Here is a 12,166-nt window from a genome sequence, read left to right on the forward strand (position 1 = left end):
CACACACACACACACACACACACACGCTGGTGCTCTCTCACATACACACACCCTCTCTTATGGTTTATAAATGCTTCTAAGGACTACTGACTGAAAGATCACTGTGCCCTCACTTTGACATTCCAGATCCCGGTTCCGCTGTCTACCTCTTCTACCTGCCCATGGATGAAACACAGAGCCAACACGGGTAGAACAAAATATATGGCATTTATTTTATTTTATTTTTTTTTTTTTAAACTTTTTTTTTTTTTTTTTCAACGTTTATTTATTTTTGGGACAGAGAGAGACAGAGCATGAACGGGGGAGGGGCAGAGAGAGAGGGAGACACAGAATCGGAAACAGGCTCCAGGCTCCGAGCCATCAGCCCAGAGCCTGACGCGGGGCTCGAACTCACGGACCGCGAGATCGTGACCTGGCTGAAGTCGGACGCTTAACCGACTGCGCCACCCAGGCGCCCCAATATATGGCATTTATTAAACATATGTGACACAGATTGTAATATCAAAGTACAGCATGCATGAACAAATTATTTAACAAAAACACCAGTCGATACTGAAAACATGAAATGATTACATTTCCACAACATACAAAATTTTTTCAGTTAAAATGAGAAAGAAAAAAATCACAGGTAAAATAAATACGTTGATTTCAGTGAGCCCCATACAGACATAAGGCACAAATTAAACCGGAGGATTAGCACATGGGAATGAGGCACCCATGCCCGCAGGAGGCCAGTCTCCAACCGCGGCTCCCACACCCCACACACATCCTGGCACCAAGAAGAGAGAGCGTCTGCATGCTGGGAAGCCTTCCCTCCTGGCCAGGTCTCCCCAGGTGCCCATGCTCCCGCAGACAGGCTTCTCGGCACCAGAGAAACACTGCCTCTAATACTTTTATGGGTAAATAAAACCTTCATGCTGTAACAAATGATCCTGACGTGAATAACGTGAAATTTCAAATTAATGCCCTTTTTCCTCCCAGCTGAAGGCTAGTAAAACAGAAAATAAATTGTGAGGGAATTCTCCTGACAGAATTTCAGTGTCTACTCCCAAAGCTAATGACGGCCCAGTATAGCACAGTTGGGTGTTTGAAATATGACCTCAACACCTCTCTCTCCTGCCCTCCCCTTCCACCTCCGCTTTCCTTCATGTTTTAGAAGTACATCAGAGTCAGCAATCTCCTTTCTGGCTTAAACCTGTATAGGACGAGGTGGTAGCCTCCTTTCCCAGCCTCAAGCCACAGGGTTCTAGGGCCTTTGTCCCTCTGTCCAAAGCGACTGTCTCCAGGCGCCTAAGTCAGAGTTTTCTTCAGGGTTAACTCCAGGACTCGTGTGTACGGTGTGTAATTCCTGGAAGGCATTGCGATCTCACGAGTCCTCCCTGTTGGGCTGAGAAACGAGAAAAGGCAAGTCAGGAAGATCGACCAAAACTCCCCACAGTCTTCAAGTGAGACAGCTCTAGAAAATGGTTTTGCAGCCACGGCAGCCTGAAAATAAACTGACAGAATGCAGTTGAATCTTTTGTTTAAATATGATAAGAGGGACCATTAATCTTAGCAATTTTGAAAGGTCATGCTAAATATCATTCAGAAAAATTTAAAAAAACATGTATTTAAAGAACTCAAAATTATTTTAATGTAGGGGAGCCTGGGTGGCTCAGTCGATTAGGTGTCTGACTTTGGCTCAGGTCACAACCTTGCAGTTTGTGAGTTCAAGCCCCGCGTCAGGCTCTGTGCTGACAGCTCAGGACCTGGAGCCTGCTTCAGATTCTGTGTCTCCCTGTCTCTCTTTCCCTCCCCACCTCACACTCTGTCTCTCTCTCTCAAATAAACATTAAAAAATGTTTTTTAATAAAAAAATAAAATGATTTTAATGTAGTGTGTTAGGTACTATAATAGATGCAAAACGAGCTGGATATTCTCCATTTGCCCATTCGGATAACTCTCCCCCTTCTCCACCCCACTCTGTGCCTTTGGGAAGCTGACCTGATGTCAGCATCCATGGGCTCCCTTAGAATTTAGCTTCCAGTTGGTTTTGACCAGTTGGGAACTGGTAGCAGGGGATAAGAGAATGGAAGGATGGTGAGGTCATCACATTTGTTCCCTTCTGGCCAGGCTGCAGGTTGGTGGTTGGCTGCATTCCTCTAGAAGAGGCGACAGTTCCCAGCACCCCCCTTTTGTGTGTTCTATTGGCTTCTTCCCCCTGCCTCTGCAGAGGCCCAGTCTGGTGACCACTTCCACTGTGCTAGCTCCAGAGTAAGCCACTGTCCCTCGTTTACTTTTCTCAAAGCTGCCCAAACCTTCATCTAAGTCTCTTCAATCTTCCTGTCTTGCCAGGACCTTGAGCAATACAAGAATTAACATATTATGGGCAAACTGAGGGCAGAACGAGTTCGCGGCACTTAGGAGGAGGGCATCTGGAAATTCGCACAGAGGGGGCATCTTGAAGGGTGCTTAGGCGTTCCTCTAGTGGACAAGGAGATGGGAATTCAGGCAGAAGGGATAGTGTGCGCAAAGGCAAAAAAAGGGTGAACACAAGGACTCTGGGTGTGGAAAGACACACTTGGTAGGACTGGAGCAGAGTTCACGACGGAAAATGGCAGATGATGAGGCCTGGTGTGGAAGGGCCCTGTGTGCCCTGCTAAGGAGTTCAGAAAGGGACACAGAGCCACTAAGGGGAGTGATGTGCTCATGTTCTTATTCTAGCAAGATTCCTTGGCACCACTGATGGTTGGCTGCAGAGGGATTAGTCTGAAGGCAGAAAGTGAACAGATTTTTGCTATTTAGGAGGCGAGAGAGAGGTCATGAGAACTTGAATTCTGACTGTAGCACTCGAGGTGAAGTAGCAAGGAAAAGGTAGGGAGATACTGGGAAGGTAGAATTAACCAGGATTTGGTGACTGAGATGGAGAAAATATCCCACTTCTTTTTCCTCCTGGACACATAACTACCTTTCCCAGCCCCCTTGGCAATGTAATGGGCCATATGACTAAAGGGGCAAAAATGATGTATATTACTTCCAGGTTTAGCCCATAAAATCCTTCTGCATAACTCTCCATGCCCAATCTCTTCCCTTTCATGCAGAGGATGTAGCGGAGGGCCCAAAAGGTCTCCAAAACCCAGGCAGAGTCATTAGTTGAAAGAATCTGGGCTCCTGAATGACTGTGTGCAAGGAGGCCCATGCCAATTAGTCTTGGACTGTATCATGAGAAATCAGTATTTTGCCAAGCTGAGGTTTGTGGGCTTTTTGTTACAGCAGCTAACATTTCTTACCCCAACTACTGCAATGACCAATTGTATGTATGAGATACGAGTCCGCTCCCTTCCCTGAACTGCCCGTAGCCAATCTTTCACAAAGTGATAGGGAATCTACCTCCTTAGTTACTGTTTTGTCATCTGTCTTCTCTATTCCCTCAGCCACTGCCCGAGTTCAGGCTCTCAACATTTATCTTTGACTATCTTTGACTACTTTGAATACTTCAGGAGTATTCTAAATGGTCTCCTTGCCTTCCGTCTCAGCAAGTCTTCCCCCTCTGCAAATCCTCTACCCATTTTGCTGTCAAAGAGATCTCACTGATAAAAGAAGCACATTACTGTTCCTAAGACTTTTCAATGTTGCCCCATTGCTTCCTGGATGAAGTCTAAGCTCCTGTGCATGGTCTTAAAGGCCCTCTACCATCTCCTGCTATTTCTCCCATGGTTTTCATCATGGCCACACTGCCGTTCTCATGTTGTCCCCTCCACCTTGAATGCTCCCCTAATCAAATGGGTCTGGTGAATCCCTGCCTGTATTTCAAGACTCAGACATCACCTCCAATATGACAGTTTCCCTGATTCTGCACTGCAAGGATAGAAACGATCATTCCTTTCTTTTTGTGCTTGTTTTCAGTTTCCTTGAACAGTGGTGCTCACTTTTCTGCTTCCACAAGGTCACTTTTGCTAAACCTTCCCAGCAGGTAACACCTCCCACTACCCTGAAGTGATCTGCAACTATAGTTGGGATACAGCTTCTTAGGTGGTGTGTTAGAAGCTTGGGGGAAATTTTAAACTTTTATGTCTCTCTCCAAGAGATTCAGTATGTCTTCTCCATGCTCTCCAAACCATCCTCCCCACATACACCGCGAAAAGGACTTACGGGCTTCTGGCACACCACTGGAAGCATCCCACAGCCCCCATTGGTCTACACATCCTCTGCCAGTTACAATTTCGTGAAGGGTGAAAACCGTAGCTCACCCCTCTCCATGAGTCTAGCAGCTCACTCAGGCCAGGCACACAGCTATCACTCAATGTATGGATGACGAAGGAAACCAGGGGATGAAGGATTCCCAGGAGCAAGTGGTCAGCAGGTCCCCTGCCATAGATAGAGGAATCCACAAGATCTGTCAGTCGAGGGGTCCCCAGTGACCTGACCAGGCACTTTGGTGGAGTGCCAGGGGCAGGAGCCAGATGGTGATTTGTGCCAACCACTGTGAAAATTCCACATAACGGAAATGGTCTCTGGTGATAATATCCTAAAAGCCCATAAAGTCCAGAAATATTTATAAAGGTGAACGTTCTGGGTTTCAAAAACAGGCTTTCCTATCCCAGCCTTTCAAAAGGAAGTGAGGTATTTTATTTGGTTGATCACTAGGAAACAACAGGATTTCAAGAACACAAATAATTTCAACCACAGAACTAAAATTCAACCATTTTCTTTAACACTTTAAGGCTATTGTTAACCTTTTATTAATCCATAAAGAGGCAGTTCCCCCAGGGGAAACAATAGCAGAGTCAGCAAATAGAGCTTTGACAAAAAACTACTTTGTGTTCTGGTCTCTACGATAGAAATAGGAGATGGAGGCATTTTAAAGCGCTTACTATGTGCTGGGCACTTGTGACCACGGGGAATATGTTTCCATTACATCACACCTATTCAGGCATAATTTATGAGCTTGCTGGAAGCCAAGTTTCACTAAGGGGCAAGGAGAAAAAGTCTTTTTTTCTTTTCATTTTTTGTTTTTCATTTTCTCTTTGAAGGCTAGCAGACTGGAAATTGCTCTCAGTGGCTTTACTTAATATATATCAAACTTTCAAATCAAACTCTTAAGTCTTTTCTAAAAAACAGGTGTTTAAAACCCCTGAAATGACAGTGAGTGCCTTCTCGGCCCTTTCCTTCCGTCTTTGCTCTAAGATCTGTGCTCTCTAGAAATGTATGGAATGCAAGGGTTAGATGAAAAGGAGAAACGAGGCAGAAGGTGGTATTTGAGTCAACTAGACACAGAGAACCTGGGTCTCCAGCAGGCTGGTGGCAGGGGGTATGGAGGTCACAAAGCAGGTCATGCAGGGAGGAGATAGGACTGTGGGCACTGAGGCCATCCTGGAGCAGAAGTGCCCACAGTGTACTGAGCTTAGGGACCTGGTACCATGGTGGCGGCCACCAATGGAAATAGGAAAATGCGCCCTCTATGCTGGGACTTCAAACCTGTATCTTACTTCACCATCCCAGCAAGTTTCTGAGGGAATTACTGTCAAAAACCTTCCAGTTCTGAGTGAAGAAACTGAGACTCAAAGAGGTTAGGGATTTGCCCAAAGCTGTAGATGTAGTGAGAGGCGGACCCAGGACCTAAACCCAGGTCTAATTTCTAAGCCAGCGTTCTTAACCACTACTAAGAGGAACTGGCTTCGATGGAAAAAAAAATGATGCAGTCAGCTAATGGATGCTGTAGGTGGGTATGAAGATCAATCAGCCAGCACGCTGGGAGCACCCCGCAGGGAATGAGGACTTGTGTCTGGAGAGGCTGGAAGTACCTGAGAGCTCAGCACAGGAAGGGCAGAAGTAAAGCCAGGAGACTGGCCGCCAGCTTTGCAAGAGCCATGAGAAGCTCCCATAATGAGGATCGGAGGTGGTAATTAGCGATCAGATGAAAATCCCTGCCCTGATGGAGCTTATGTTCTAGTGAGGAGAGGGAGAATAATCACAAAGAAGTAAAACATAAGCAAAAATTGCTTCTTCGGGGTCCTTTATGAAGTAAATAAATAGGTTGTATTACAGTACAGATCACCTGCGTGGGTCCTCACTTGGTATGTACCTTTCATTCATTCAGCCAACAAATGTTTATTGAGCATCAAGAAAGTGCTAGACTAGGGGGTGAGCAAGCCTAGAGTCCCTGTCCACAGGAGTACACGGTGTTGGCAAAAATGGGGAAATGGTGGTGGTAGGGGGAGGAGTTCACAAAAGGGGCTTATTGGCTCTAAAAGTAAAGAAAAGGCTGATTTCCAGTTTTCCCAGCATGAAAACCAAGCAGCTCTAATTATAAGTCAAACACGGTTAGCAGCAGCACAGCAGGCTTTGCAGGTACAGGCAGAAATGAGTCCTGGGTGGCCTGCTCTACTGTGGGGCTTCGTGCCTGGTACCTGGAACACCCTGGGACTTATGTTTTACTTCTGACGTTTCAGTTGGAAGAGACCTCATCCATCACTGGGCCTTCCAGAGGTTTTTCTTTATGCAATGTCTAGAGGGTTCCAAACCACTGATAGTTTAATTGGAGAGCTTAATGCATACTGGAGCATGATAGGCTTGAATCCATTTCACAATCAATCCATCTCACAAAATTACTAATAACCATCAGTAAAAATTAATGAAATTATCATAGCATACCCAAATTCACTTCTATTTGATACAGCGTCTTAAATAATAACCAGAGTTTTGGTTTAGTTAACAGTAATAATAACTATTATTTATTAAGTGCTTAACTAGTTACCATGCTAAATGCTTTATATACATGGTTTCATTTCATCCTCATAGAAACCCTGTGAGATTTGATGTTGTCCTCTTCACTTCCGTTTTAAGGATGAAATCTTTGAGGCTTAAGAGAGATTAAGTACCTTGCCCAAGGCTGTGCTCAGCAGCTGGCTGGGCAGGGAAGCCTCACAGCCTGAGGCTCCCCACACTGTCAGGTTCTTTCTTTCTTTCTTTTCTTTAATTTTTTTTTTTTTTTTTTTTTTTGAGAGAGAGCAAGCAGGATAGAGGCAGAGAGAGAGGGAGACACAGAATCCGAACCAGGCTCCAAGCTGTGAGCACGGAGCCCGACTCAAGGTTTGAACTCATGAGCCATGCGATCATGACCCGAGCCGAAGTTGGACTCTTAACCGACTGAACCACCCAGGCACCCCTGTCAGGTTCTTTTTGAGAGAACATGAAGTGAGAACAAAACTCATCTGCATAATTGAGGCTTAATTCAATACTTTAATTGATCTAAAACATTTTGGAGGAGGCTGGGTTAAGATTTTTTTTTTTTTAAATAATCTCTACACCCAACATGGGGCTCAAGTTCACAACCTCAACATCAAGAGTTACGTGCTCTACCGACTGGGCCAGCCAGGCACCTTTTGGAGGAAGTTGTTTTTAAAATATTCTGGAAAACACCATGGGCTCTTGTATTAGATGCAAGTTTAAAGTCCAAGTAAGAACCAGGAATTTTGTTAAAACATATACGACACAATTCAGCAACTCTGTTTATTGTTATTTTTTGAATGTTTATTTATTTTGAGAGAGAGAACGAGAAAGCAGAGCCGGGGAGGAGCACAGAGAGAGGGAGAGAAAGAATCCCAAGCAGGTTCCTCACTGTCAGCCCAGAGCCAGATGTGGGGCTTGATCTCAAGAACCCATGAAATCATGCCCTGAGCCAAAACCAAGAGTTGGACATTTAAGTGACTGAGCCATCCAGGAGCCCTCTATTTATTCTTTTTTAAATCACACATGTACCACACCAGGACTTTGAAGACCTGGTTTTAATCCTGGCTGTGTGGTTTCCAGTAAATCACTTTTCTCTGGGCCTTGATTTTGGTATTTTTCAAACATGGGAATTAAACTAGACTTGGGGTGGGGGTTGGAAGAGCTTCTGGCTATGTTGCTTAAGTATCCGACTTTGGCTTTGGCTCAGGTCATGATCTCACGGTTCAAGTTCCAGCCCCGCGTTGGGCTCTCCACTGTCAGCACAGAGCCTGCTTCAGATCCCCTTGTCCCCCTCTCTCACTGGCCTTACCCCCTCCCCTCAAAAATAGACATTAAAAAAAATAATAAACTAGACCAGGGGGTTCTAATTTGTTTTTCACCATAGAACTCTTTATTCAAACAAAATCTCACTTGGAATACAACACACAAAACACACTAAAAGCTGAGTTTCTCAGGTTTGGTTTTGTTTTGTTTTCCAGGAGGGGGAGGGTCCCCACAGGCCAGCTCCTTGCTCACCTTCTCACCCCCTGAGGCATCCGGAGGCCTGACCCTGAGCCCCAGCACAGAGCCCAGCATCACCAAGCACAGGTGCGAAACTGCTACTCTGAATTCTCTCTAAAGACCCCGAGCTCCTCACCACTCAGGCCCGCGTGGCACCTTTCACATAGTAGGCACTTAATAAATATCTGTGAGGAAGCGAATGAAATCTTACTCTGCCTTTCCGGAAATGCGGATACGTAGTTTTCATTTCCTCTGCTGATTGACCTACGCAGTTAAAGTGCTAAGATGGATCCTGGGGGAAACCAAATGTTCCGTTTATGGAAAAGCTGCTTTTAGATACTGAAGTGGCTTCCAAGTCCACCATGGCCATAAGTTAAGGGTCTGTCAGCACTTCCATTATGAAAACCACTTTGTGGTTTCATAACTTAGCCATAAAAGTTTGCTGCAGGCTATCCTTCGGCATACAAATTGAAAACCTTGTTTTAAGCCAAAATGTGGGAATTGGAAAACAAACAATTTATTGGTTTCAGACATAGTTTTATACACGTCTTAGCCAAACAAGATTTATTATGTGGGCAATTAAAGTGGACTAAACCACTTGATTCTTGAAAAACAAAAAAAGGACAGAAATGATCAAACTTTATATTTCACAAGGAGGCCCTGGACATGATCATTCTTTTTGGCTTTATTTTTATCCGGTACTTTGTCCCCCACATTGATGAGACCTCGAGTCTACTTACATACCCTTCTCCCTGCTTGTGCTGGTTAAATCTGAGCAATCACCTACTCAAACCACTGACTTTACTGAATGGGAAACTGAGGCCCCAGCAAAGAGAGTCCAGCCTGAATGTATCCCGCCACTAGCTAGGGGGACTAGACCCAGGTATTCTACATCCCAGCTTGGTGATCGGCTCATGGCCGTTTCCCACCAGATGTAACCATTCAAGGTTCCAGGATTCTACATTCTTCTGGCTTGCTAATGTCTAATGCAACACACACAAATACACCCTCCCACAAACAGTAGATGAGGTACTTTGTGATTTTGGCTACCTAAGTCACAAGCCACATGCTTATAAACTTGTTTTATGTCCTCTTTGGGCCAAGCACAGATTGGAGCTCCTAGAGATGGTGGGTTAGTTACTAGGTCACAGACTCTCCTCTTACTAGTGAGAGACCCAGGCATGGGTGTGTGGAGCAGCTTAAGAACAAACAGGTCAGTCCTCGAGCTCAGAAGTGCAACTTAAACAAGGCGGTCGTTCTTGTTTGTCTGTCATGACTGAAACAGATCCGTTTATTTGCGCCAGTGCTTGACAATACAGTGTTATGGCCCTGGGGAACAGGTGCATTTGTTCAAGACTTAGAACTTCTCCTCTGTGTTACCAAAGCCCCTCGCAGGCCCCTCTGGCACTGTCGTAAGTGTCTGCCTCCATATCTGTCTCCCCAGACCACATGTGGGGCAGGAACCAAATCTCATTCCTCTCCATATGCCTCTGGCACAAAGAACGTACTCAAGTGATGTTTGCTGAGTGAATGAATGAATGGATAGAGGAACAAATGCGTGCACTTAGGACAGGGCCAATCTTTCTCCGACGTGGCTTCTCCAGGCCTCTCTTCACTATACCCTCTGCCCTGCACAATGCCCCTGCTCCCTCAGAAACCAGCCAGACTTCTCAGCAGCGATCATTTACTGTTGCAGAAATATTTTTGATAGAAAGAATGCAATTCTGGTAATAACAGCCCCGTAAAGTATTTTCCTAAGTCAAAGAGGAATCTGAGTCAGAAAAATAGGAAATTCCTAAATACCTGGGTAGAAGATCACAGCCTACTCCAATCTCTCTGGTTTCCACCTCAGGCTTGGGCTGGGTTTCTGTTAAATAGTCCAACCTGCTTTGTAGTTCATTATTCTAGAGAGGAGGAAAAAAGTACTTTTAGTAAAGCAAATCTGTCCCCCACAAACATGCCATGTATTACCCGATTTTCCCCTGTGACATGGACATGTCATAATGTATTTTTCGAGCACCTCTTACACAGTAGGAATTAAAGAAACACATCCTTACGGATAGTTTTCTGTGCATGTACATACATATGGATCCAATTCTGCATAAATGGAAACAAACGAAATACCCTATTCTGTGCTAAATTTGGGGTCTTTTTCACTCAGCAATTTGTTGTGACTATCTTGCCATGTTTATTAGTTTTCTTTTTATGTCAGCAAGATATTTTAATGGGTTCAGAGCATTCCATTGTATGGATGTACATTATTTATTTAACTAGTCTCTTATTGATGGCACTTAGATATTTACCACTTTCCTTGCAATTATAAATAAGGTACAGCTCATGTTTTAATACTCCCTTATTAAACTATAAAATGAGTAAGTCTATTAATTTAATTTAGTGGGAAATACCTCCATAACTTAATAATTAGTATTTCTTAGGTTTGGAAAATTCAGAATCTCAAACATATAAAGTAGAACAAGCTCCTTGGGATTAAAATTAGCATTCTAAATAGTTTTTCTTCAGGCCAGAGCCAGACATTACCTAGGTTGATGATTAGATGCTCAGGAATTGGAAATTTGCCCCATGGGGGAAATGAAGGACAAAGGAGCAGGAGGGTTGAGGATATTGGAATGAGAGTAGAAGTGACGGTGCCTGACACCTAAAGTGCAAACATGCAAATTCCAGACCGGGGTTAACACGATTATCTCTGTGCATTGAGAGCTTTCAATTTTTTTTTTTTAAGTTCTTCTGTATATTTCTCTGTAATGCTAAATTTTCCTTTTTTTTTTTTTGTACATTACTAGCTTAATTTTTTCATTATTTTTTTTTCATCATGAGAAGCATAGTTTTTCATCCCCATCACCTTATGCAGCCATTCTCCCAGCTACCTCATCGCAGCCATTCTCCCAGCTACCTCATCTCTAGTAACCATCAGTTCTCTATAGTTAAGTTTGTTTTTTGGTTTCTCTCTCTCTCTTTTCCTTTGTTCATTTGTGTTGTTTCTTAAAATCCAAATATGAGTGAAATCATATGGTATTTGTCTCTCTGACGTATTTCACTTAGCATTAGACTCTCTAGGTCCATCCATGTTGTTGCAAATGGCAAGATGTCACTCTTTTTATGGCTGAATACTATTCCATTGTGTGTGCATGTGAGTGAATAATATGCACACACATTTATATAAAATACTTATATGTATATACACACATATATAACACAGTATATATATACTTATATATACACAGACCACATCTTTATCAGTGGACACCTGGGCTGCTTCCATAAGTCGGCTGTTGTAGATAATGCTGAAGTAAACATAGGGGTGCATGTATCCCCTTGAATTAGTATTTTTGTATTCTTTGGGAAAATACCTAATAATGCAATTGCTGGATGGTAGGGTAGTCCTATTTTTTAATTTTTTTGAGGACCCTCCACACCGTTTTCCACAGTGGCTGCATGAGTTTGCATTCCCCTTTCTCCACATTCTTGCCAACTTAGACTAAATTTTCACTAGGCAATACCGTATCTACTTATCTATATCCTCAGAACATGGCATGTCAGAAATACAAAATAAATATTTATGGAATAAATAAATGTATAAGTACTTTTACAAGTAGCATGTTATTTGCATAATTAGAAAAAAAAATTTTTTTCTTGTCTTTTTTTGTTTTAAATTGGACCTGAAGCTAAAGCACTACTGTAAGACACTAGATTAACACATGAAAGTTGAAAAGTCCTTTGAAAAAGAAGCTCATTTGTTTCAAAAGAAAGTGGGGTACAGCTCAGGAGCTCCTGCTCCACATGGCTGATTCCGAGGAGCAAAGCAGCGGCTCCGGTACAAACCCATGCTCTGCTAGTCTATGGATCCTTGCACAAAAGTGGGAAATGGTGTACAGGGGGAGAATGCATTCCAGATTCGCTAGCAGCTGACAAGCCACGACAGCTGGATGGGCTCCAA

At 43.6% G+C, this 12,166-nt stretch overlaps 1 protein-coding gene across 2 annotated transcripts in view; it reads right to left on the minus strand.

The window, feature by feature from the left end:
- Positions 1–464: 464 nt before the first annotated feature.
- The window catches only part of LOC115515878 (myocardial zonula adherens protein), a 90,774-nt gene continuing 79,072 nt past the window's right edge, over positions 465–12,166 (minus strand). For both annotated transcript variants that reach the window (XM_030318091.1, XM_030318092.1), the window contains 2 exons: positions 10,015–10,115; positions 465–1,387 (listed from right to left, as the gene is read on the minus strand). In XM_030318091.1, the coding sequence (XP_030173951.1) occupies positions 1,291–1,387; positions 10,015–10,115 (198 nt within the window). In that variant the 3' untranslated portion in view covers positions 465–1,290. The remainder of the gene's footprint in view (positions 1,388–10,014; positions 10,116–12,166) is intronic.

Source organism: Lynx canadensis, chromosome B3 (genome assembly GCF_007474595.2).
Source record: "Lynx canadensis isolate LIC74 chromosome B3, mLynCan4.pri.v2, whole genome shotgun sequence".
In the NCBI taxonomy this organism is placed as follows: Eukaryota; Metazoa; Chordata; class Mammalia; order Carnivora; family Felidae; genus Lynx; species Lynx canadensis.